The sequence below is a fragment of the Eumetopias jubatus genome, unplaced genomic scaffold, assembly GCF_037043125.1.
Source record: "Eumetopias jubatus isolate StellerSeaLion01/CBP00866 unplaced genomic scaffold, mEumJub1_p1.0 scaffold_7, whole genome shotgun sequence".
Lineage (NCBI taxonomy): Eukaryota > Metazoa > Chordata > Mammalia > Carnivora > Otariidae > Eumetopias > Eumetopias jubatus.
Genome location: NW_028274813.1, coordinates 134,471,305 through 134,492,761, shown reverse-complemented (window position 1 = coordinate 134,492,761; position 21,457 = coordinate 134,471,305). Strand labels below are relative to the sequence as shown.

At 46.3% G+C, this 21,457-nt stretch overlaps 1 protein-coding gene across 5 annotated transcripts in view; it reads left to right on the top strand.

Moving 5' to 3' along the window:
- FAM169B (Protein) overlaps window positions 1-21,061 on the top strand; it is a 90,798-nt gene extending 69,737 nt beyond the window's left edge. For 4 of the 5 annotated variants that reach the window (XM_028122830.2, XM_028122831.2, XM_028122833.2 and 1 more), the window contains exons 6-9: window positions 8,479-8,661; window positions 12,187-12,318; window positions 16,894-16,982; window positions 18,300-21,061. In XM_028122830.2, the coding sequence (XP_027978631.1) occupies window positions 8,479-8,661; window positions 12,187-12,318; window positions 16,894-16,982; window positions 18,300-18,485 (590 nt within the window). In that variant the 3' untranslated portion in view covers window positions 18,486-21,061. The remainder of the gene's footprint in view (window positions 1-8,478; window positions 8,662-12,186; window positions 12,319-16,893; window positions 16,983-18,299) is intronic. The other variant, XM_028122834.2, reaches the window with a different exon arrangement.
- Window positions 21,062-21,457: the final 396 nt, after the last annotated feature.

Below are 21,457 nucleotides of genomic sequence, written 5' to 3'. Positions count from 1 at the left end.
TTCTTTGTCCTTAAAAGGTTAGACTCATAGACTAAGTTGGAGAATATTCTCCCTTTCTCTGTTCTCTGGAAGGCTTTCCTTGGAAGTTTGGTAGAACTTATATCTGAAGCCACCTGGCCTGATGTGTTCAGTGTGGGAGAGGTTTAAACTACTGAGTTCATGTTTTGATACTCTTCGGAGCATCATTAGTCTTTCTGTTTTTTTTTTTTTTTTTATGAGTCAGCTTTGGTGGTTTGTATTGTCCTAGGAATTTGTCTTTTTCATCTGTTTTCAAGTTTATTGGCTTAGAGATATTTATTACATTCTTTTACCTTTGAAATTTCTGCCACATCTGTAGCAATATCTTTATTTTAATTCCTAATGTGCTTTCTGTATGGTGTATTCATTCTTACTTTAGCAACTCTAAAAATTTTAAAAAATCCTTTAGAAAGGTTGTATTTTTGTGTTCTATTTTATTAGTTTCTATCCTCCTTGTCTCCTTCCCTTTTTTTTTTAAAGATTTTATTTATTTATTTGACAGAGAGACAGCAAGAGAGGGGACACAAGCAGGGGGAGTGGGAGAGGGAGAAGCAGGCTCCCCGCCGAGCAGGGAGCCCGATGCGGGGCTCGATCCCAGGACCCTGGGATCATGACCCGAGCTGAAGGCAGACATGCCCAACGACTGAGCCACCCAGGTGCCCCTCCTTCCCTTTAATTGCTTTGGGTCTCTCTTCTGTTCTTTTTCAGTCTTTTAAATTCTGATGCTTGGCTTGTTAATTTTCAGTTTTTCTTGTTTTTTTCCTATCAGCATTTATGTTAAAAATGATCTCATCCTGCTGCCCATTTAGCCACTTCACCGTGGTGTAGCCTCATAGGTTGAACATTCTGACTGGTTTGTGCTTTACCATAGTTTTGTTTGTTTTACCCCCACCACTGACTATGAATTGTGGTCTCCATGGATTTATTCCCATGACCTTTCTTTCCATGATCAATTCTCCTCAGGTAAAAGACCTTTCTGGATATTTAAATTTGCCTGAGAGACAGCATCTTTGTTCTGATTTTGAACAGTGCCCATCTGGAATATGCTTTAATTTTCTAAGTGTTCTTGGGTAGAGAAAACCTGTGTAATCACTGAAAGTAATTTTGGACACGAAGCAGCCAAAAAGAAGAAAGGGCACCAAGAGGCCAGGAGGTCTTGGTTCTTTTTTTTTTTTTTTTTAAGATTTTATTTATTTATTTGAAAGAGAGAGCACACAAGCAGAGGGGAGGGGCAGAGGGAGAAGCAGAGTCCCCGCTGAGTGGGGAGCCTGACGCCGGACTCGATCCCAGGATCCTGGGATCATGATCTGAGCCTAAGGCAGATGCTTAACCGACTGAGCCACCCAGGCACCCGAGGTCTTGGTTCTTGGCTCAGTTCTGCCACCAGCTACTTTGGTGGTGTGGGCTGGTCTGAGTTTGCTCTGGGATCAACAGGCTCTCTATGAGCTGATGAGAGGCAGCTGGGCAGGTGTTACAGACGGGAGCCAAGCCCTTTGTTGTCTGTGTGTTTTGTTTTGTCTGTTTGTTTTTACTTTTCTTGACCCTGTCAGCTGCCATGTCTGTAAAATGGGTAGAATGAATGAGATCATCGCTGGGGTTCTTCCCAACCATCCCATGCTATATGATATGATTTCCTTAGACTTGATGTCCTGATGATGAGAGTCTGTTGGCATGCAACCAGCTCATTGCCTCTGCCCCTATTCATAATCACATAATATTCTTATTACAGCTAATTAGTATCCTTATTAAAACAAAAAACAAAAGCCAATTCTTTGGCTTTGGGAATTGATTTTGAAGACATATATATATATATATATATATATATATTTTTTTTTTTTTTTTTTTTTTTTGAGAAAGCCAGAGAGAGAGCAGGAGGGGTGGGGAGGAGGGACAGAGGGAGAGGGAGAAGCAGACTCCCTGCTGAGCAGGGAGCCCTATCGATCCCAGGATTCTGGGATCATGACCTGAGCTGAAGGCAGACACTTACCCCATTGAGCCACCCAGGTGCCCCAGGAATTGATTTTAGAACATAAATTTTATTTGACCAACCTGATGGTATGATTAGCTGTTAGAAAGGGCTGGTGGGATGCTTCTGTTTCTTCTGCCTCTCTCCCTCCCCCAGCTTTTTATTTTGAAATAATTTTAGATTTACAGAAGAGTTGCAGAGATAGTTCAGAGTTCCTGTTATACCCTTCACTTACTTCCCCCTACTGGTAATACATGACCATGGTATGGGGATCAAACCTAAGAAATTAACATTGGTTAATTTTTTAGCAATGTCCTTTATCTCTTATAGGGTTTGATCCATGATACCACCTTGCATGTAGTTTTCAGATCTTCCAAGTTCCCTGGTCCGATCTGTGACCATTTCTTTGTTCTCCTTGTCTTTCATGACTTGGACACTTTTGAAGAGTAGTGGTCAGGAGATTTGTGAAATGTCTGTCAATTTAGGCCTGATATTTTCACATGATTAGAGTGGGATATGGGTTTGGGGGAAAGTGAAGTGTCCTTGTCCTCACGTGCTTCCATCACACGTGAAGGTACATGATCCCAACATTACTATTAGTGATGCTCACCCTGATCACTCAAGGGGGTGTCTGACAGGTTTCTCTACTGTAAAGTTACTATTTTTCCTCTTTTACACTTGATTGTATCTTTTTCATATAATTTCAGTATAAAAATTTTATTGTTATTATTTATTTAAAGATTTTATTTGAGAGAGAACATGTGAGCAGAGAGGGGCAAAGGGGGAGGGAGAGGGAGAAAGAATCTGAAGCAGACTCCACACTGAGTGGGGAGCCAGATGTGGGGCTCAGTCTCACGACTGCGAGATCATGACCTGGGCTGGAACCAAGAGTCAGATGCTTAACCCACTGAGCCACCCAGGCGCCCCAATACAATAATTTTAATACAATTCATTGAATCTTTTAAAAATCAATCTTACACTCCATAAAATTTGCCAATGGTAAGGGATTTCTAAAAAATTCAGAGTTTTGGCTATTTCCATCACCCCAGAAAGTTGCCTGTTTGCTACCAATCTCTGTTTCCACCCCAGCTCTAGGCAACCCCCATTCTGCTCTCTGTCTCTATCAATTTGCCTTTCCGGGGTATTTCATCTAAATGGAATGATACAATATGTGGTGTTTTGTGTCTGGCTTATTTTACTTAATGTTTTTGAGGTTCATCCAAATTGTAGCAAATATTAGCTTCCTAGGAATAGAATTGGTGGGTCATCTGATAAGCACATGTTTAACTTTAAGAAACTGTCAAGTTATTTGACAAAGTAGCTTTACCATTACACATTCCCATCAGCGTTATGGGACGGTTTCAATTTCTCCACATCTTGTCAACATTTATTACTGCTTGTCGTCTTGACTATAGCCATTTTTTAGTAGGTCAAAAGTAGCATTGCATTGTGGTTTTAATTTTCATTTTCCTAGTGGCTAATGATGTTGAGTATCTTTTCACTATTAACCGTTTGTATGTCTTTGAAAAAGCGTTCAGATCATCTGTCCATTTTTAATTGGTTGTTTTTTTATTGTATTATTAGAGTTCTTTATATAGTCTGGTTATGTCCTTTATCAGAAGTGTGATTTGTAAACATTTTCTGCAGTCTAACTTTGAAGTACAAAAGTTAACTTTAATGAAGTCAGATTTGTCAATTGATTGTGCTTCTGGTATTGAATTTAAGAACTCTCTGACTAACCCAAGGTTGTGAAGATTTTCCTCTATGTTTTCTTCTGAAAGCTTTATAGTTCTAACTTCTATTTATGTCTAGATCCATCTTGAATTAATTTTTTATATATGATATGAGCTGAGTGTTCAACTTAATTTTTAAAAATACCTAGTACAGTTTTTTTTTTAAAGATTTTATTTATTTATTTGACAGAGAGAGAGTAGGAGAGCACGAGGCAGGGGGAGCGGCAGAGGGAGAGGGAGAGGCAGGCTCCCCGCTGAGCAGGGAGCCTGATGTGGGGCTCGATCCCAGGACCCTGGGATCATGACCCGAGCTGAAGGCAGTCACTTAACCAACTGAGCCACGCAAGTGCCCCATAAAAACACCTAGTACATTAAAAAATTAATAGGCTTTGTTTTTTAGAGCAGTTTTAGGTTTATACAAAAGTCGAGGACAAAGTACAGAGAGTTCTTCTATATCCCCCCACCCTCCTCCACACATACACACTTTACTGTATTATTAACATATTACATTAGTGTGGTACATTTGTTGCTATTCATAAACCAATATTGATACACCTATTAGTTAGGACTGCCATTACAAAATACCACAGACTGGGTGGCTCAAACAACAGAAAGTAATTTTCTCACAGTTCTTGAGCCTGGAAGTCCAAGATCAAGGTGTTGGCAGGTTTGGTTTCTTCCCAGGTCTCTCTACTTAGCTTGTAGATAGCTGCTTCTCGCTGTCCTTACACGGTCTTTCCTGTGTGTGTGCGCACATCTCTCTGTGTCCACATTTCCTCTTCTCATAAAGACACCTGTCAGATTGGATGAGAGCTCACTCGAGAAAGACTTCTATTTAACTTCACCACCACTTAAAGTGCCTGTCTCCAAATATAGTCACATTCCGAGGTACTGGGGGTTGGGCTTCAATGTAAGAATTTGGGGAGACACAGTTCAGTCCAGAAGCATACATTATTATTAACTAAATCCCGTAGTTTATATGAGGGTTTGTTCTTTGTGTTGTATATTCTATGGGTTTTGACAAATATATAATGACATATAGCTACCCTTGTAGCATCATACAGAATAGGTTGACTGCCCTAAGAATCCCTGGGCTCCACCCATTCATCCCTCCCTCCCCATGACCCCTTGACAACCACTGATATTTTCACTGCCTTCATAGTTTTGTCTTTTCCAGGCTGTCATATTATTGGCGTAATTGTAGACTTTTCAGGTTGACTTTTTTCACTAAGTAATATGTCTTAATGTTTCTCTATTGCTTTTTGTGGCTTGATAGCTTATTTCTTTTTGGCACTGAATAATATTCTGTTATCTGGATGTACTGTAGGTTATTTATCCATTCACATATTGAAGGATATCTTGGTTGCTTCCAGGTTTTGGCAATTATGAATATAGGTGCCATGAACATTTGTGTGGACCTAAGTTCTCAACTCCTTTTGATAAGTATCAAGGAGCACAACTGATGAATTATATGATATGAGTATGTTTACTTTTGTAAAAACCACCAAGCTGTCATCCAGTGTTGCTGTACCATTTTGCATTTCCCCCAACAATGAATGAGAGTTCCTATTGCTCCACATCCTCACCAGCATTTGGTGTTGACAGTGTTCTGGAATTTGGTCACTCTATTAGGTGTGCAGTGATATCTTGTTTAATTGGCATTTATCTGATGACATATGATGTGGAGCGTCTTTTGATATGCTCATCTGTTGTACGTGTACATCTTTGATGAGGTCTCTATTAAAATCTCTGGTCTACTTTTTAATCAAGTTGTTTGTTTTCCTACAATTGATTTTTTAAAAGTTCTTTTTATATTTCAGATAACAGTCCTTTATCAGACAAATGTGTCTTTTGCAAATATTTTTTCCCAGTTCATGCCTTGCCTTTTCATTCTTTTGACATGGTCTTTCGCAGAGCAGCAAAATTTTAATTTTAATGAAATTCAGCTTGTCAGTTTTTTCTTTCATGGATCATGTCTTTGTTGTATGTAAAAAATTTATCGCTAAATCCAAGGTCATCTAGATATTCTCTTGTGTTATTTTCTTTGTTTTTTTTTTTAAAGATTTTATTTATTTATTTGACAGAGAGAGACACAGCGAGAGAGCGAACACAAGCAGGGGGAGTGGGAGAGGGAGAGAAGCAGGCTTCCCGCTGGGCAGGGAGCCAGATGCGCTCGATCCCAGGATGCTGGGATCATGACCTGAGTCAAAAAGGCAGACATGCCCAACGACTGAGCCACCCAGGCGCCCCTCTCTTGTGTTATATTCTAGGAGTTTTGTAGTTTTGTGTTTTATATTTATGTCTGTGATTCATTTTAAGGTAAATTTTTTGAGGGTTTAAGGTTTGTGTCTAGATTATTATTATTATTTTTTCATGTGGATATCCATTTGTCCAGTATCACTTACTGGGACTGCCCCTTCTCCATTGACTTTACTTTGCTCCTTTGTCAAAGATTAGTTGACTATATTTGTGTGGGTCTAATTTTGGGCTTTCTGTTCTGTTCCAGCTTCTTCCCTTAAAAAAAATTTTTTTTTTTGATTTATCAATATCCAGTCATCCCACCACCATTTGTTGAAAAGACTGTCTTTTCCTCATTTGAAAAGGGCACCTTTGTTGAAGTTCAAAGTGTAAGAGTTTATTTCTGGACTCATTTCTGTTCCACTGATGTATGTGCCTATCCTTGCACCAGTATCCCACTGACTTGCCTGCCTTGATTTTATAAGAAACTTTGAAATTGGGTAGTGTAAAACTTCCAACTTTACTCTTCTTTTTCAGAACTGGGTTGCTTATTGTAGAGAGTTTGCATTTCATGTCAATATTAGTATCAGCTTGTTGGTGTCCACAAAAATGCCTGCTGGTGGGGCGCCTGTGTGGCTCAGTTGATTAAGTGTCTGACTCTTGATTTCAGCTCAGGTCATGATCTCAGGGTCATGAGATCGAGCCCCGTGTTGGGCTTTGTGCTGGGTGTGGAGCCTGCTTAAGATTCCTTCTCTCCCTCTCCCTCTGCCCTTTTCCCTCCCTCCCCACCCCCTGCCCTCCCTCTCACTCTCTCTTAAAAAAAGAAAATGACTGCTAGGATTTTGATAGGCATTGAACTTACAGACCAGTTTGGGAAGAATTGCCGTCTTAAAAGTATTGAGTCATCCAATCCATGAACATGGAATGTCTCCATTTATTTAGATTTTCTTTAATTGCCCTCGACAATGTTTGGTAGTTTTTCAGTATTCAAGATTTGAGCTTCTTTTGTTTAAATATATTCCCAAATACTGACTCTTTTTTAAGGCAATCATGAATGGAATTGTATTTTTATTTAACATTAAACCTTTTCAGCTTTGGAGGACTTTATCATTTGGGGAATGTTGTTCTCATTGTCTATAGAAGTTGGAAGTTATAGAATTCCAACCCAAGTTTGTACTCTCATTTCAAGAACACTGAGGGTGAAATTCGAATACTCTACAATTACCTTCTCAAGTGAATTAGGTGGTATTGATCACTGGCCACAGATTATTTATTTATTCATTCATTTTTCCACAAAACCAACCATTCAGCTCACCATCCTTTTTGTTGACAGTTTCCATGGGGTTTTAGCCCATCTGGTAGGCGGCTTTGCTTTTTCGTGGCTCGATGTTTGCTGGGACCACAAGGGTACCCAGGCCATGTTTCTTTCATGGTGACAGGCTAGTCCAGATTTGTCCTTGGGGTGAGTGGCAGGGATATGAGAGAGAACAGATGGGCACTGGACCCTATGTGGCCAGACCCCATCTCTTGATGTCAGGTGCTTCAGAACCACATGTAAAGGCATGTGGATATAGGAAGGGTAATAACTGTGGCCATTTTTGCAGTTATTACGGTAGCATGTGTCTCTGCAACTCAGTCTGGCCAATTAGAATTGGAGTCAGGTTTTTGCTTGGGAAATTACCCACCTTCTGAAACTTGGTGGGGATGAATACCTCTTTTTCCAATAGGAGCTGAATATGCTACATACTTCTTTTCCTGGACTCTAGTGCATCTAGGGCACAGGCACCTGTGCAGTTTGGAAGTGAGAAAGATGATGTAGTAGGTTCCGTGTAGCACCGATTTTCTGGTTAGGGTGACAACAGAGGCAACGGGCTGTGACGCTAAGCTCCCATTGCAGAAACAGCAACTGTGCTGGTATTAGTGCTGGTTGCAGTGAAGTTCAGTTCAGGGTGGAAAAGTGGGAAGGGTGCCAACTGTCACCTCTCCTGCTCTGCTATAGCAAGGTCATTGATATTGTAGGGGAAACAAGACTTAGTCTATTCTTTAGTAAATGTACTTTGCCTTAATAGGACATGATGACCCCTTGTTAGAGTTACCAAAACAAGTCCATGCCCTAGAGATGTATTGGGTGGATCTCCCAGCCCGTACTCCCTGGGATTCATGGAGAACTTTGATGTCGCCCAGATGCTCCTCGTTGGCTTCAAGTGTCTCTGTGAACTGTGCGCGGTGAGGGCAGCATCTGAGGGTCTTGGGTGCATGAATGGTCCATTCACATGGGTTTGCTTTTCATTTCAGGGCAATAGTCTGGTGGCTGTCCTCCCGGTGATCAATCACATGTGGGCTGATCACCCAGCTGGAGAACTGGTGGTTTGGGAGGATCTGCTGTCTTGTCAGGTTGTTTAGTTAGTGATGTGAGCCCTTCTTCCAGGTGGTACCAATGACCTGGCTTTGCGGGTGTTCTGCAGGGTCTTGGCGGCTTGGTGCAAGTCTGGGGCCAGTGCATGTCACTTCCTTTCCCTGCAGGCAGCCTGTGTGGTGATGGCACAGGTGCGTGCTACCTGCTGCCTGTCTTCGACACCGTGTTTGTCAGGAGGATGTACCGTCGCCAAGGCCTGGGCATGGCCATGCTGCAGGACTTCTGTGAGACATTCCAAGAGGATGAGGCCCTGGGCGTCAGTTGGCCAATTTCTCCTGCCATGTACCAAGGTAAACCCACCTTGTATCAGGAGGAAGAGTTGGGGTAATGGTGATGGATAACACATGTGTGTTCTAGGTGACTGTGGGTAGGGAGGTTCCTTGGCACTCTCGGCGTGTGGGTCTTCTCTTCCTCCTGAGAAATCTCCCATTGCTTCCGCACAGATGAGGCTTTATGCTGTATCACAGGCAGCGAGCCCTTCCCAGCCTGAGAAATAATTGGATTTAGAGATAATAAAAAAGAAGTCACATGACCTCAGAGAGAAGCAGAATCCAGAGAAGTGCGTCTGTGCTGCCGATTGCTGCTGGGCGCTCAGAGGGCCTTTGCTCCTTCACTTGAAGCTTAGAGCCCATGACTTTGTCCTTTCCACTAGAAGCTGCAGGGGATCCCTAGGAGCTTCAGCTGGGAGGGCAGCTGGAGTGCAAAGGCAAGCTCTGACGGCACTGAGCCCCCAAGCACCTCTGTAGCTCCTATTGCAGAAGACAGTCCTCTCTTCCATTCTTGACCCACTGAGTCCCTGTATTGGTCAGGGTTCTCCAGAGAACAGAACCAATAGGATGTAGATATATAGAGAGAAGAGATTTAATATGAGGAACTGACTCACACGGTGTGGAGACCGAGACTCGCAGGATCTGCCGTTGTTAGCAAGCTGGAGACTCAGGAGAGCCGATGGTGTCCTAACAGTCCAAATGCCCACAGGCGCCAGACCCAAGAAGCCAACAAAAAGTTTCTGGTTCAAATCCAAAGGCAGTAAAAGATCGATGTCCCAGCTCAACAGGCAGGAGGAGTTCCCTCTTACTTGTGGGAGGGTCAGCTTTTTTGTTCCATAATCAGGCCTTCAACTGATTGGATGAGGCCCACCCACATGCAGGAAGGCAATGTGGTTTACACAGTCTGCTGATTCAAATGCTGATCTCATCCAAAACACCTTCACAGACACAGCCAGAATAATGTTAGATCAAATATCTGGGTACCCTTGGTTCAGTCAAGTTGGCACTTAAAGTGAACTATCATAGTCCCTTTCCATATTCTGGAAGAGGAATCTTTATATATATTTGTCAGAGGAAATGAAAAAAGCTCTGATATTAAACATTACATTCCAAGTCAGCAAGGAGGGCAGATTTTGGTGGGTATTGCCCCAGGGTCCCTTTGCGGCCCCCCCCCCCCCACGAAGCCCACCCACCCCACATTGGGTTCTGTTTCACTTGTGATACAGATGTTTTCGGACGCTTAGTATTGAGTTTCCAGTGCCATTATCATATGGGGAGAACAGATAAGAGAGAGAAGGTAGGAAAGTAAGGAAATTTCTGTTGCTTTGCAGTCCTAAGAAAAGCAGGTGAAACATATTTTCAAGTCGGTTTAGTCATTTCTTTGTATTTCCAAAGTCTTGTTCTATAATTAAACTCTGAAGATCCTTGAATTTCTGCAAAGAGCATTCCAGGCTTACTGCACTGTGTTGTTCACTTTGAGGTGTTGGGAAGTTCCAGAATCTAGGCAGCTGGTTCTCTGTCCACATACCTGTCCTGTTCCTCTCATTTTTTTTTTAAGATTTTATTTACTTATTAGAGAGAGAGAGAGAGAACACAAGCAGGGGGAGGGGCAGAAGGAGAGGGAAAAACAGACTCCCTGCTGAGCAGGGAGTCAGATGTGGGGCTCAATCCCAGAACCCTGGGATCATGACCTGAGCTGAAGGCAGATGCTTACCTGACGGAGCCACCCAGGTGCCCCCCCCCCCCCCTTATTTTTGCTTCGGCTCTGAGACCTTTGTTTGAGTGCATTGGCCTCCCAGGGCAGCCACCTCAGGTTTCCCAGGGGAAGAGCAGCCTCCAAGGGTGGGGGGCTGCCCCGGGGCCAGCACTGCTGAGACCCTTGCAGTGTTCTGTGGGTCCTTATTCTCCCTTCTCTGTCTCTGCCCTGCAGAGAAAGAAGATATGAAGGTGCTGATTCTGAAGCATGCTACTTGTCTTAGGGGTTTCAGCTGCCTAGCTGAGGATGCTGGGCCCTCAGGCCTTTTACATCACCCCTGGCTGTATCTGGGCATGTAGGTGAACAGGTAGAATGTGGAGAAAGAAGCTTCTGGAGGCTCAAGATTGGGTCCAGGTGCACTGACTGCATCCTTCACTGACTGGCTTTTATTGAGTACCTTTGAATGGACAACAGGGACTCGTGTCCACAGCCCCATTCCTTAGAGCCCCCTTGCAGCTGTGACTGTCTCCATGGCATCAGGAGTCTGTGGGCCCAAGAGGATATTCCTACCTGGGTCCAGGCCACTCCTTCTAAGCCAGCTCAAGGTACTAGGACCCCAGGATTCCTGCCAGTAGTGCTGAGGGCTGGAGTGGACTCCATCCCTGGATCTGTGCATCTAAGGGTGGACCATGCCACCAGTTTGCATGTCTTTAGACCCCAGGGACAGCCACTGGTGGGACGCGGCTGGAGTGTGGGCATGGTGTCCACATTTGTATGTACAGGCCCCTTGTGGTGTATGTGTGTGGGGCTGGGGTAGGAGGAGAAGCAGGTGGGCAGCCTGCTGGGGGCCGGCTCTCTTGGTATTGCCACATTCTGGTGCAAAACTCCAAGGAGTCCAAGAAATTCTAAATTTGAAACTGGCTTTCCCTGTTGTTATGAAGTTATATTTGTCAAGATAGGAGAGCAGAACATTCTATCTAGCACTCTGGTAGCTTGGCTTACACTTTCTGAATACTTAGTGTCATGCTCTGGAGGTTTCCATCTGTGCTGTTGTTACCCTGCGCCGGGAAATATTAGGAGAGGGCCTGATGGTGTCCCCATGGGCACCTGCAGGACCAGGAGCAGCTTCCCATTTGGCTGGATTTGGGGCACTGCCGCGTGAAAAATGCTCACCCTGTGAACGTGGACATAGAAGTCTATAAGCCTTGAGATGACTCTGGAATCAAGGCATCTGCAGAGGATGTGCTGGAAGGTTCTGTGGGAGAGAGCTGGGGAGGCTCAGGGGGAGGAAGGACAGTGCCTGAGGAGAGGACAGTGTGGGGTGATGTTATGAGCTCAGCTGGGTCCCCCCGAGTCTTATGTTGAAGCTTCAGTCCCCCACGTGACTGTAATTGGAGGTGGGGCCATTAAAGAGGTGATTAAGTGAGGTCATATGAGTGGGGCCCTGATCCAGTAGACTGGTAAGAAGAAGTTCTTATTTGTAAGAGGGGCCGGGACACAGAGGTATAGAGGGAAGACCCCCGTGAAGATACAGCGACAAGGCGGTCCTCAGGGACCCTCTGCCTACATCCGGATGTGGGACTCCCTTCCCCTACTGTGAGACAGCGAGTCTGTTGTTGAAGCCCCCCAGTGTGTGGCGTTTTGTTATGGCGACCCCAAGCTAAGATGGGGGTGGGTGTAAGTGGTAGCACCAAGTGGCAGGTGAGAGGGTGAAACGGCGGTTTGTGCAGAGCAGGATCAGAGCGGTGAGCCAGGGGGGGGGTGGGCGGGGCCGCGACAGAAACGGAAGTGCCCGCCCTTGAGAGGCAGAAGGAGGCGGGCCTTCCTGGCTCACACGTGCGCATCCTCAGTCTGCAGGAAGTTCCTGTTGGCCCATCCGGAGGAGCGGGGGCGCCTGTGGGAGGTGGAGCCCCCAGGAGCCTGGGGCCAGAGAGGCAGCATCTGGCTGAAGGTTCAACTGCAGCAGTCAAGACCTCCAGACTGTGAGTCACAGTGAGCGCTGTGCCCTTTGAAGCCCAGGTTAATGCGTACGGATGGAGTCAGGTCGGGACAGGTGTTCTGTTTACTGTTGCAAGAACCGAGTGGGGAGGGAGACCAGAGTGGGGGCTTCTTGTCCTTGGCCCACCGTCCTTTCCTGAACGAACCACACCTTCTAAACCTTGCGCTAGATCTCCCCGTTTAGCTAAATCGGAAGCTCCCTGGGATGGAGGGGCACTTCGTTTATAACTAGAAGGGATCTCTGAAACCTAGATGAATGTGTGCACCTGGTTAACAATTGGAAGGCCGCACAAGGGTTTACTCTGAAGAGCCAGCCTTCCATGCCCCCTCCCGCCCCCCTTGTGGGAGATGACACGCAGACGTCAGTGGTAGCGTTACATAGACAGCATTCTGCAAAGGAGTACCTTGTCCTTCCTGTCCTTTTTACTGGCAGCGTAGTATGCTGCTGGGCGGAGATGTTGCTTATTTGGGCAGCCCCGGTTACAGACAGACGCTGTCCTCAGTTTGGGGTGTTAGAGCGCCTCGGTGAGTTTGCGGGCGGGATGTTTGATGGAGGGTGTTTTCAAGCAATGAGAACAGGTGGAGGGTCCCAGAGGGAGGCAGCGGGTGGGAAGACCAGACATACTGGTGTCTGGTTCTCCAAGTTGCTTTTTAACAGTGTGTCTTCCACCTCTCCCACGTTGAGCATGGATTGCACACTGCTGGTGGTTCTTAGCTCAGTGCTCAAGGTGAGGGTCCCTGGGGGCAGGGCCGGATCCGTGCAGAGCCCTTCAGGCTGCAGGTGCAGTGTATGGGGGTGGGAGGTGCAGGAGGTTCTAACAGTTTAAGTTCACTGGCCAAAGTGAAAGCCCTGGCTTTTCTTCCCTCCTGGGAAAGAAAGCTCCTGTCAGCATCAAATGCCACATCCCAGGCTGCAGGTAGCTCATTAGGGGGCAGTGGGTAACTGATTTACCTTAGGTCATGACAGGGAAGAGTGCCTTGGAGTTTACTGATGATAACAGTGATAGGTTTTGTTTTTATGGTGCTTTTCAGCTAGAAGGCTTAATGGATCTTCACAGATATTAATGGGGTGACCAGGCACCTGGGAAGGAGGCCGTGGCAGGGCTGTGACTACGATCCTAATGAGGCGGTTAAGTGACTTGCCCTGTGGCATCCACAGTTAGAAATGAAGGGGGAGCTGGCCTGGGTCCCTATGCACTAAGCTGAACAGCACTTCACAAACGAGCCTGCAGCTCCCACGTGGACGAGGCCTTTGTGTCTTGGATGTTGCACTTCCTTGGCTGGGAATGAAAAAAAAAAGTTTGCGTATCAGAATGTGGAAATAATGTGGAAATTGCACAGGCCAGAGGGGGTAAAGAAGGGGAGGAGGTTTTCTCATAATTGGGGAGATTGCTTTCCTCCGAAGAGAATTCCTCTGGGGGTTATTTCAAGAGCTGAGAGTTGGTGTGGTCTGGTCACAGGAAACTGAGCTGGAAGTCAGATGCCAGACCTGTCACTTCAGCTCACTCTGTGAGATTTGCCAACTCTCTCTTTAAAACAGCAAATGAGGGAACTTTGACAGAGAATGTTCCAGAAGCATGCTTGGAGTCCTTTGAAGGAAGAAGGGTCATCATTATAATTAGGATAAAATTAGATTACTAAAACTATGTAATTAAAAAAAATCTAAATTATGATCTTTTCACTCCCTGTATAAATCATGGCTAGTTCCCAGTTTTCACCCACAACTTCTGTCTCCCCCAGGGCCAGCAGTCAGGATTTTAATTCACTCAGGAAGGTTTTCAGCCAGCCAGCTTCATCTTGTAACAATTTTGTCAGCACTGACATTTCAGGTTTTTTCCGGGTTGGTGAGTGGGGGCTGCAAATGCAATCACAGATTAGCCCAGATGCTCTGCAGTTTCTCAGTTTCAGTCTGTCTGCCTTCTTGGAAATCTGCAAGTGTTAGCCCATTAGGTTTTCCCACAGGTCACCAAACAGTGCAGGTTCTGGAATCTTCCCTTGCCTTGGAAATCTCACACAGCCGTTTAATTTAATTTTAGTTTTTAATCAGTTATTCTTAGAGTTGCTTTCTTGAATTGTTCTGTTTTTCAAGTTCTATCTTTTGTTCCTTTATTTCTGACTGTTATTTTGGAGGTTTCCTACAATTTCATGTGCTGTAGAAATAGAACTGTAAGCAAGAAGCCCAGTGGAGCCAATTGCTTTTTACATTCTAAGTAAGGCATGGACATTTTACATTGTTCCAAAGGGAAATTAGCTTGTGCTCCTTTCAAATGTTTCAAAATCTGTTTTTGAAGCTGCGGCCTTTATGGACTAGGTCTTTTAAAGTTTCCATGCATCTTGCCTATTGATAACATCTGTGGCTTTTAATGGCCCTGAAAATATTTACAGGCTTTTCAGAACTTTTGAGAGGAGTTTGTGGGAAATTTTTTTCTTCCTACACTCAGTTACATATGAAGCCTTTGAAACTTGACCAATAGGATCATAATATTATCTGGTGTGACTTCTCAGCTTGCACGTGCCTTAAGTTTCTTTACTGGAGGAGATGAAATTGAATGCTCCAACAGTCGAAAGGTTCCCTTACAAAAATGTGGCTGGAGGCAGGAAGTAATTGCACACAGCTTTAAAAATTAATTTTTTCATTCGTTAGGTTATAGTTTTGCCTTCTTTCCAGGTGAATTTTTAATAGTTTCAATCATCGTCCATAGGGAAAATAATTTTATTCTATTTACATTTAATTTTTAATGCTAGAGTGTACATGGAAAGATGTGAAATATTTGACCTGGGGAGGTGGGGTCATTTTTCTAAAAGTCCGAATCCTAGCAAACTGCAACTCTAACTTTGTCTCAGCTTGTTCTGGTGAATTGGACATTATATAGTGCAGTAGTAATAACAATTTTATGGTGGTGAGCTATGGTGGGAAGTGTTGAGAGCAGAACCACTTTCCTGGATGGGATTTTGCTAATGCTGCTCTTTGAAAGGTTGTATGGCTCCCTCTAGTGGCCATTTTCATCCATTGCGTCCTGTATGGTAACTCCTGGATGGTAACTTACTTTGACCTACCTGTTTGGTGGCTTCTCAGATTCTTATCCTAAATCTTCCAGATTAGAGCATTCATTTTAAAAGGTTATTGGACCTTTATTGGCTAGGAATAAAATACAAGTAAAAATTTGGTAGTTTCTAGCATGTTTTAGTCCATACCACATAAAAACATAGTTTCACACATCAGTTAGGGTAGAAAATAATGGATTGTCTACTTCATTCTCTCATTCATTCACTCATTCATTCATTTATTCATTCGTTCATGTATTTTCTCATTCATTCAATAAATTACTGTGATGGAGGATCTGCCAATGCCAGACCACTGGCAGAGGTGATAAGGATACAGTGGTTAATAAAGCTGACTGAGTCTCTGAACTCATTTATGAGCTTACATTTTTGCAAAGAGAACTACGTGGGCAACCATTACTGCATAATATAGAAACTCCAAGAGAGTACTAAAGTATGCTGGTATTTTTAAATACTTACGATTCAATTTTGCCAAACCAAAGTTGGCTAATTCATAAAGTTTGTAAATAAACTTTATAATTTATGTATATAGGTAACAACTAAATAATATTTGAAAAGTTTGTTTTTTTTTTTTTTAAAGTAGGTTCCTTGGGGCGCCTGGGTGGCTCAGTCGTTAAGTGTCTGCCTTCGGCGACCCTGGGATCGAAGCGTCTGCCTTAGGCTCAGGTCATGATCCCAGGGTCCTGGGATTGAGCCCCGCATTGGGCTCCCTGCTCAGCGGGAAGCCTGCTTCTCCCTCTCTCACTGACCTTGCTTGTGTTCCTTCTCTCGTTGTGTCTCTGTCAAATAAATAAAATCTTAAAAAAAAAAATAAAGTAGGTCCCACGCCCAGCGTGGAGCCCAGTGCAGGGCTTGAACTCACGACCCTGAGATCAAGTCCTGAGCTGAGATCAAAAGTTGGATTCCTAACTGACTGAGCCACCCACGTGCCCTGAAAAATGTGTTTCATTAGAATTTTCAGCTCAAATGGGAAACTGAATATTTTTTTCCGAAAGGATCCGAATGCCCTCTCAACACACACATACCTCCACATAGAGATTATGGGGTGTAGGAATCCCACACAGTGGGGTAAGAAAGTCATCCCTTTCCAAGTTGGGACTGATTTGGTAAAAGGGGATGGGGGGCTAAATTAGAAAGTGTGATTACGGGCTCTCTTATGAGTAAAAATTCCAGTGAGCAAAGAGGAGAAGGGCCTAGGAATAAATGGCCCTGGAAACTGACTCCATTTAATGTCTGACTAATTGGAAGAAAAGATCATATTCCAGCTCAGAAATGTTTGAGTAGAACCATCACTTCCCGTCTCCCCAAACCTGACAGGTTTCCCTGTCCTCTGGAGAGTACCATAGCAGGTGTCATAGTGTAAGTCAGGAGGATGGAATTGGGTCGTGGTGATCAGTGCTTTTGGAGAGGTCCCCAACGTATTAATCTTTTGATTGTCCATTCCCCCTGGAGCAACCCCCATTTGTTTATCCTGCTCTCTTGCTTGGGGAGGGCAGCTCACCCAGGAAATGCCAAGGAGAATGTGAGCAGTCAAGGGCGGACGTCTCCAGATGATGGACCCAGACAGTCTGAAGAAGGCAAGAAGGTAGGTGGTGAATATGTCATTCTAGGAATGGGTCTTGTTTACTTAGCAATCATGTTATGCTTGTTTAGGGGAGCTCTAAACCTGCAAGCCATCTTCCTAATCACCTTGGCTTTGGGCTTCTCCATGGCCGTGGGTCGTTGGTTCATACTCCGAGTCTCCGTCCTGTGGTATGAGGAGAGGCCTTTGTAATTAGACTTTTCTGAGGACCTACTTACTCTTGGTCCTTTTCTCTAAACTTGACGAGCTCTAATGAAGCCAGAACTAGACAGAGCACGTGGGAATCAGCCGTAGCCTTGCACTGTTAAGGAAATATTGAAAAATCTGAATTTCACATTCTGCCGTGGACCGGCGTCTTTCAGGCAGAGCAGATGTGCGGGCAGGTTTCTTTCCTTCCTCCTCCGCCCCTCGAGCCCCGATGCTGGGACATGGAATCCGGCCTTAGGCTGTCGTAGAACCCAAGGTGATGGGAGAAGAGAGCTAGGGACGAGGATGGCTGCTGAGTATTTCTCCGTAGCCCATTGTCTCTTCAGTGTTTTGTAAGACTTTGAAGCGATGTGATTCCATTAAGTGTTTTCCTGAAGCCAGGAAAGACCCTAGCCCGTGCCCGGTAATTCTGATAACATCCATTTTCTGCCACGGAGGGGTCTTTGCTCTTGAAGTCCTAAAAAGTTGTTAATGATTTTAAACTCTAGAACTTAGAATTGCAACTTGTGAGCAATACTGCTTATTTTGGAAAGGAGATGGTACGGGGATGGAAGACTCAACGTCGAAGGCATAAGATATCCCAGAAAGTGCTGGATTGTTTTAGAAAGGCTGGCAGAGGAGGGCTTTCCTTTTCCTTGGTTTACAGTGGAAAAAGGGGCTCATTGATGGCCTCCGAGGCCGCTGAACTGAAGAGTATTGTGCTTCGCCTCTTTGCTGATCCCCGACTTTGCTCTTAAGCCTTGAAGGCCGTTAGAGGAAGCAGGAGGTTCAGTGTGACGTCACGCCCGCGGGCAGGTGTCTGGGGAGGTCCACATACTCAGACGTAAGAGCGCCACCTTTTAAAGTAGTGCTTCTTTGCTTTGCTCTTTCTCTGATCTCCGTGGGCTGGGCTCTTCAGTTCCTGTCAGGACGTACGTTCCCACCAGTAAATAGGTCCTCAGAGCATCTTATGAACAGAACACGGGGTCCTTGTGGCTGGCCGGGGTGTTGGAGCCCGGCTCATCCGGCCTGAATCTGAGCGTGCAGTGTGTGCAAGGGCCCGGCCCGGCCACGACACCGGCAGGCCCCTAACGGCAGGCTCTGGAAAGCTTTGTTGATTCTTTTCTGATTCAGGAGAGGACCCGCGGAGAACGGGAAGAGACAAAGAGTGGTCAGGACTGTGGAGTGAAAGAAGCAGCAGCGGGGCGGCTTGGACGAGTCTGCGCGGCCAGGCCGGAGGGGAAGGAGACCAAGAGGACTGCGGTGGATGCGGGGCTGGTCTGGGGGTCCCAGCAGAAGCACCCGCGGCCCAGCTCCTGACTCTCAGAGGCAGACCCGAGTCGAGAGGCCTGCCTGGGCCCCAGGGGACAGGGGCGTGAGAGCTGCTTCTGTCACTGCCTGCTCGCGTGCCCGGGAGCTGGCCTCTGCCCCTGCTGTGTGCTGTCCTTTGAGGAGAAAGGGACAGCACAGACCCCACCCACCTCAGGCTTGGTTTGTGGGCTCAGGTGATAGAAAGCCTAAGAAAGTGCTTCATTCCTCCAGCACGGAGAGCCACGCAGGCTGCTATTTTCCTGAGCTCAGATCCCAGAGGCGTGTTTGTTAAACCTAATATGGTTTCTGTTACTCGGGATGAATTCATAAAGACTGTACGGGAACCACTCAAATATGCCTCTTTTTGAGTGCAAGGAAACTCCGAGAAGGGCCACACCCATTCTGGTCTGCGCTGCAGAGCTCTGTCTCAGGTTTGCCCCCACCGGGCCAGATGTCACCGTGAGACCACAGGCACCGGAAAGGTTTCTAGGGGAGACACGGTTCTTTTCCAGAGAAGCTTCTGTGATGAGGGCGGTGGCCCGGACTGCCTGAGGCACACCGTTGGTTGGCGCCTCGCCCACGTCTGGCCCAGTGCGCTCCAGGCGGGCATCAGGATCTTAGGCGTCACTTCATTCAGAGGGGAAGCCACCGGTGGGGGCCTTGTGCTGCTGGCCCTTCCAGCCTACGGCGCCGTGAGGGAAAAGGCTTGTACTGGTCAAGGCGATTGTGATGCTCCTGGCCTCCTCAGCCACTGTCACCCCCTGCTCGGGGCATGTGCTTGGGGATTTGGAGCTGAGTCGAGGACCCTGCCTGTAAGACCCCGGTGAGGACAGATGAGGCAGGCCTTCCACAGGGTAAGGCGCAGTGCAGGCTGCTTCCTGAGGCCCCAGCGCCCCCGGAAGCTGCTGTAGGCCTTTCTCTGCAGCTGGCCAGGCCTCACTGATGGTCAGTTGGGTTCTTAACCTTCGAACCGGCAGGGGCTGGCTCGGTCGTCTTGGGGCAGGCAGCCCCGTCCCAGCCCCTACTTGTGGGTGAATGCACATCGGATCTTATCACTGGGCACACCCCTCTGAGGCTTTATCACTGTCTTTGGAGCACCTGGGGCCCTGATGACTCAGCCTTGAGCAGAGTCGACCTTGCCTTCTGTACCCCGGCTGCCTGGGCTTTCCCGTCCTCAGACAACTCCTGTGCTCTTGCTTCGGGGTCGGCACTCGTGCACTTGCTGTGCCCTGGGCATGTGCCTTTTCCTCCCTCCCTCCCTGCCTCTGTCCTTCTGTCTGTCTTTCTCTCCCTCTCACCTCACCTGTGCGTGCGTGTGCGTGCGCGCACACACACACACACTTGTCAGTCAGGCTGACTCCTGCTCACCTCTAGTCTCAGCTTTGATGTGCCTTCCTGACCACCTGTTCCCCCCCTTCCCATATGGCCTCAAAGCACTGGGCACTCGGCTGTGACTCCCAGGAGCCACCAGCAGGGTCAGCCCTGGGCCTGCTCAGTTGCCCCTTGTGTCCTCAGTAACTGTGGGGAATGAATGGTCTAGCCACAGAGGAACAGAAGGAAGTTGTCACAGATCACCTTGGGGGGGAGGTGACACCTTCTGTTCCTCTGTGGCTAGACCCTGGAGATGGATAGAAGAACAGGTTCAGCTCTTTAGGGGTATAGTAAAGCCCATCCTGGAGCCTCGGGATAGGGAGGAGACCACCAGCACCATATGCTGGCAAGATACTGCTATTTCCCTGAGTGGTCAGAGGGCACATCTGATGGGACCTCTGTTACTTACTCACTCATCCATCTATCTCTCCACCCACCCATCCACCCAGCTGTCAGTCCATCCATCCATCTACCCACTTATCTCTCCATCAGTCCACATTTGTCCATTCGTCTGCCCATCCATTTATTTGATGGACTCAACTGTCCATCTGTCCACATCTGTCCGTCCACCCATCTGATCATCTGTTTGTCCTTCCATTCATTTATCCATCTACCCACCCGTCTGTCCATCTGTCCTTCTGACATCATCCATCGATCCAGTTGTCCCATCTCTCTGCCCACCTACCTGTCAGTCCATCCATGTGCCCACATCTGCCCCTTTGTTTATCTCTCCATCCATCCATCCTGATGTACAACAAATACTCAGCATGCTTGCTCAGGTCTGAGCTCTGTGCTGGGCACTGGGGATAAGTGAAATGTGTTTACTGGACTCCAACTCTTCTCTCTGGAAGGGTCTCTTCTAGAGTGTTCCCCTGGAGTTGTTGTCTTTCACCCATTAGAAAGAGGGAAGAGTCCCGTGGAAAGAAGTAGAGTTTAGAGCTCTGTACGGAGACCTCATGAAGTCCCCCGGTGCATGTGGGCCCCTCGTGAATGAGGCACAGTCCATAAAAGTGGGCTCTGCAACCAGGGGGTGCTCAATGTGTAATGGCAGACATGGTCTTTAATGTGTGACTTGGTGGGTGCTGTGAACTTGGCACCGTTCAGGTGAATGGCTGGTGCTTTGTGTTTACATGGAAATGAACCGACGAAAATGTCTCAGGGCTTTGATGAAGTTACTGTTCAATAAAAGCATCCTCCCAAGGGAGAAGAACTGATGTGTTGGTGTAGTTCATTTAAAGATGTAAAGACAAACCCCGCAGAGTTAGAAGGAAACACCCTGGAACTCCAAGCAACCCCCTCTCCAGCCAGTGACACAGATGAGTTGGGTCTGGGGCCATGTGCAGTGTTCCCTTCTGTGAGACTTCTATGGGGAATGTCCATAAAGCATGTGTGTGTGCACATGTGTGTTGTGTTGTTTTTGTTAAATCAGTAATTTACAAACCATAAAGTTAATTTCATTTGAAGTATGCAATTCCATGGTTTTTAGTATATTGACAGAGTTGTGCAATCAACACCACAATCAGTACCCCAAAAAGAAACCCTGTACCTATTAGCAGTCTCTCCCTTTCCCCCCACCCTCAGCCCAAGGCAACCACAAATCTTTCTCTCTC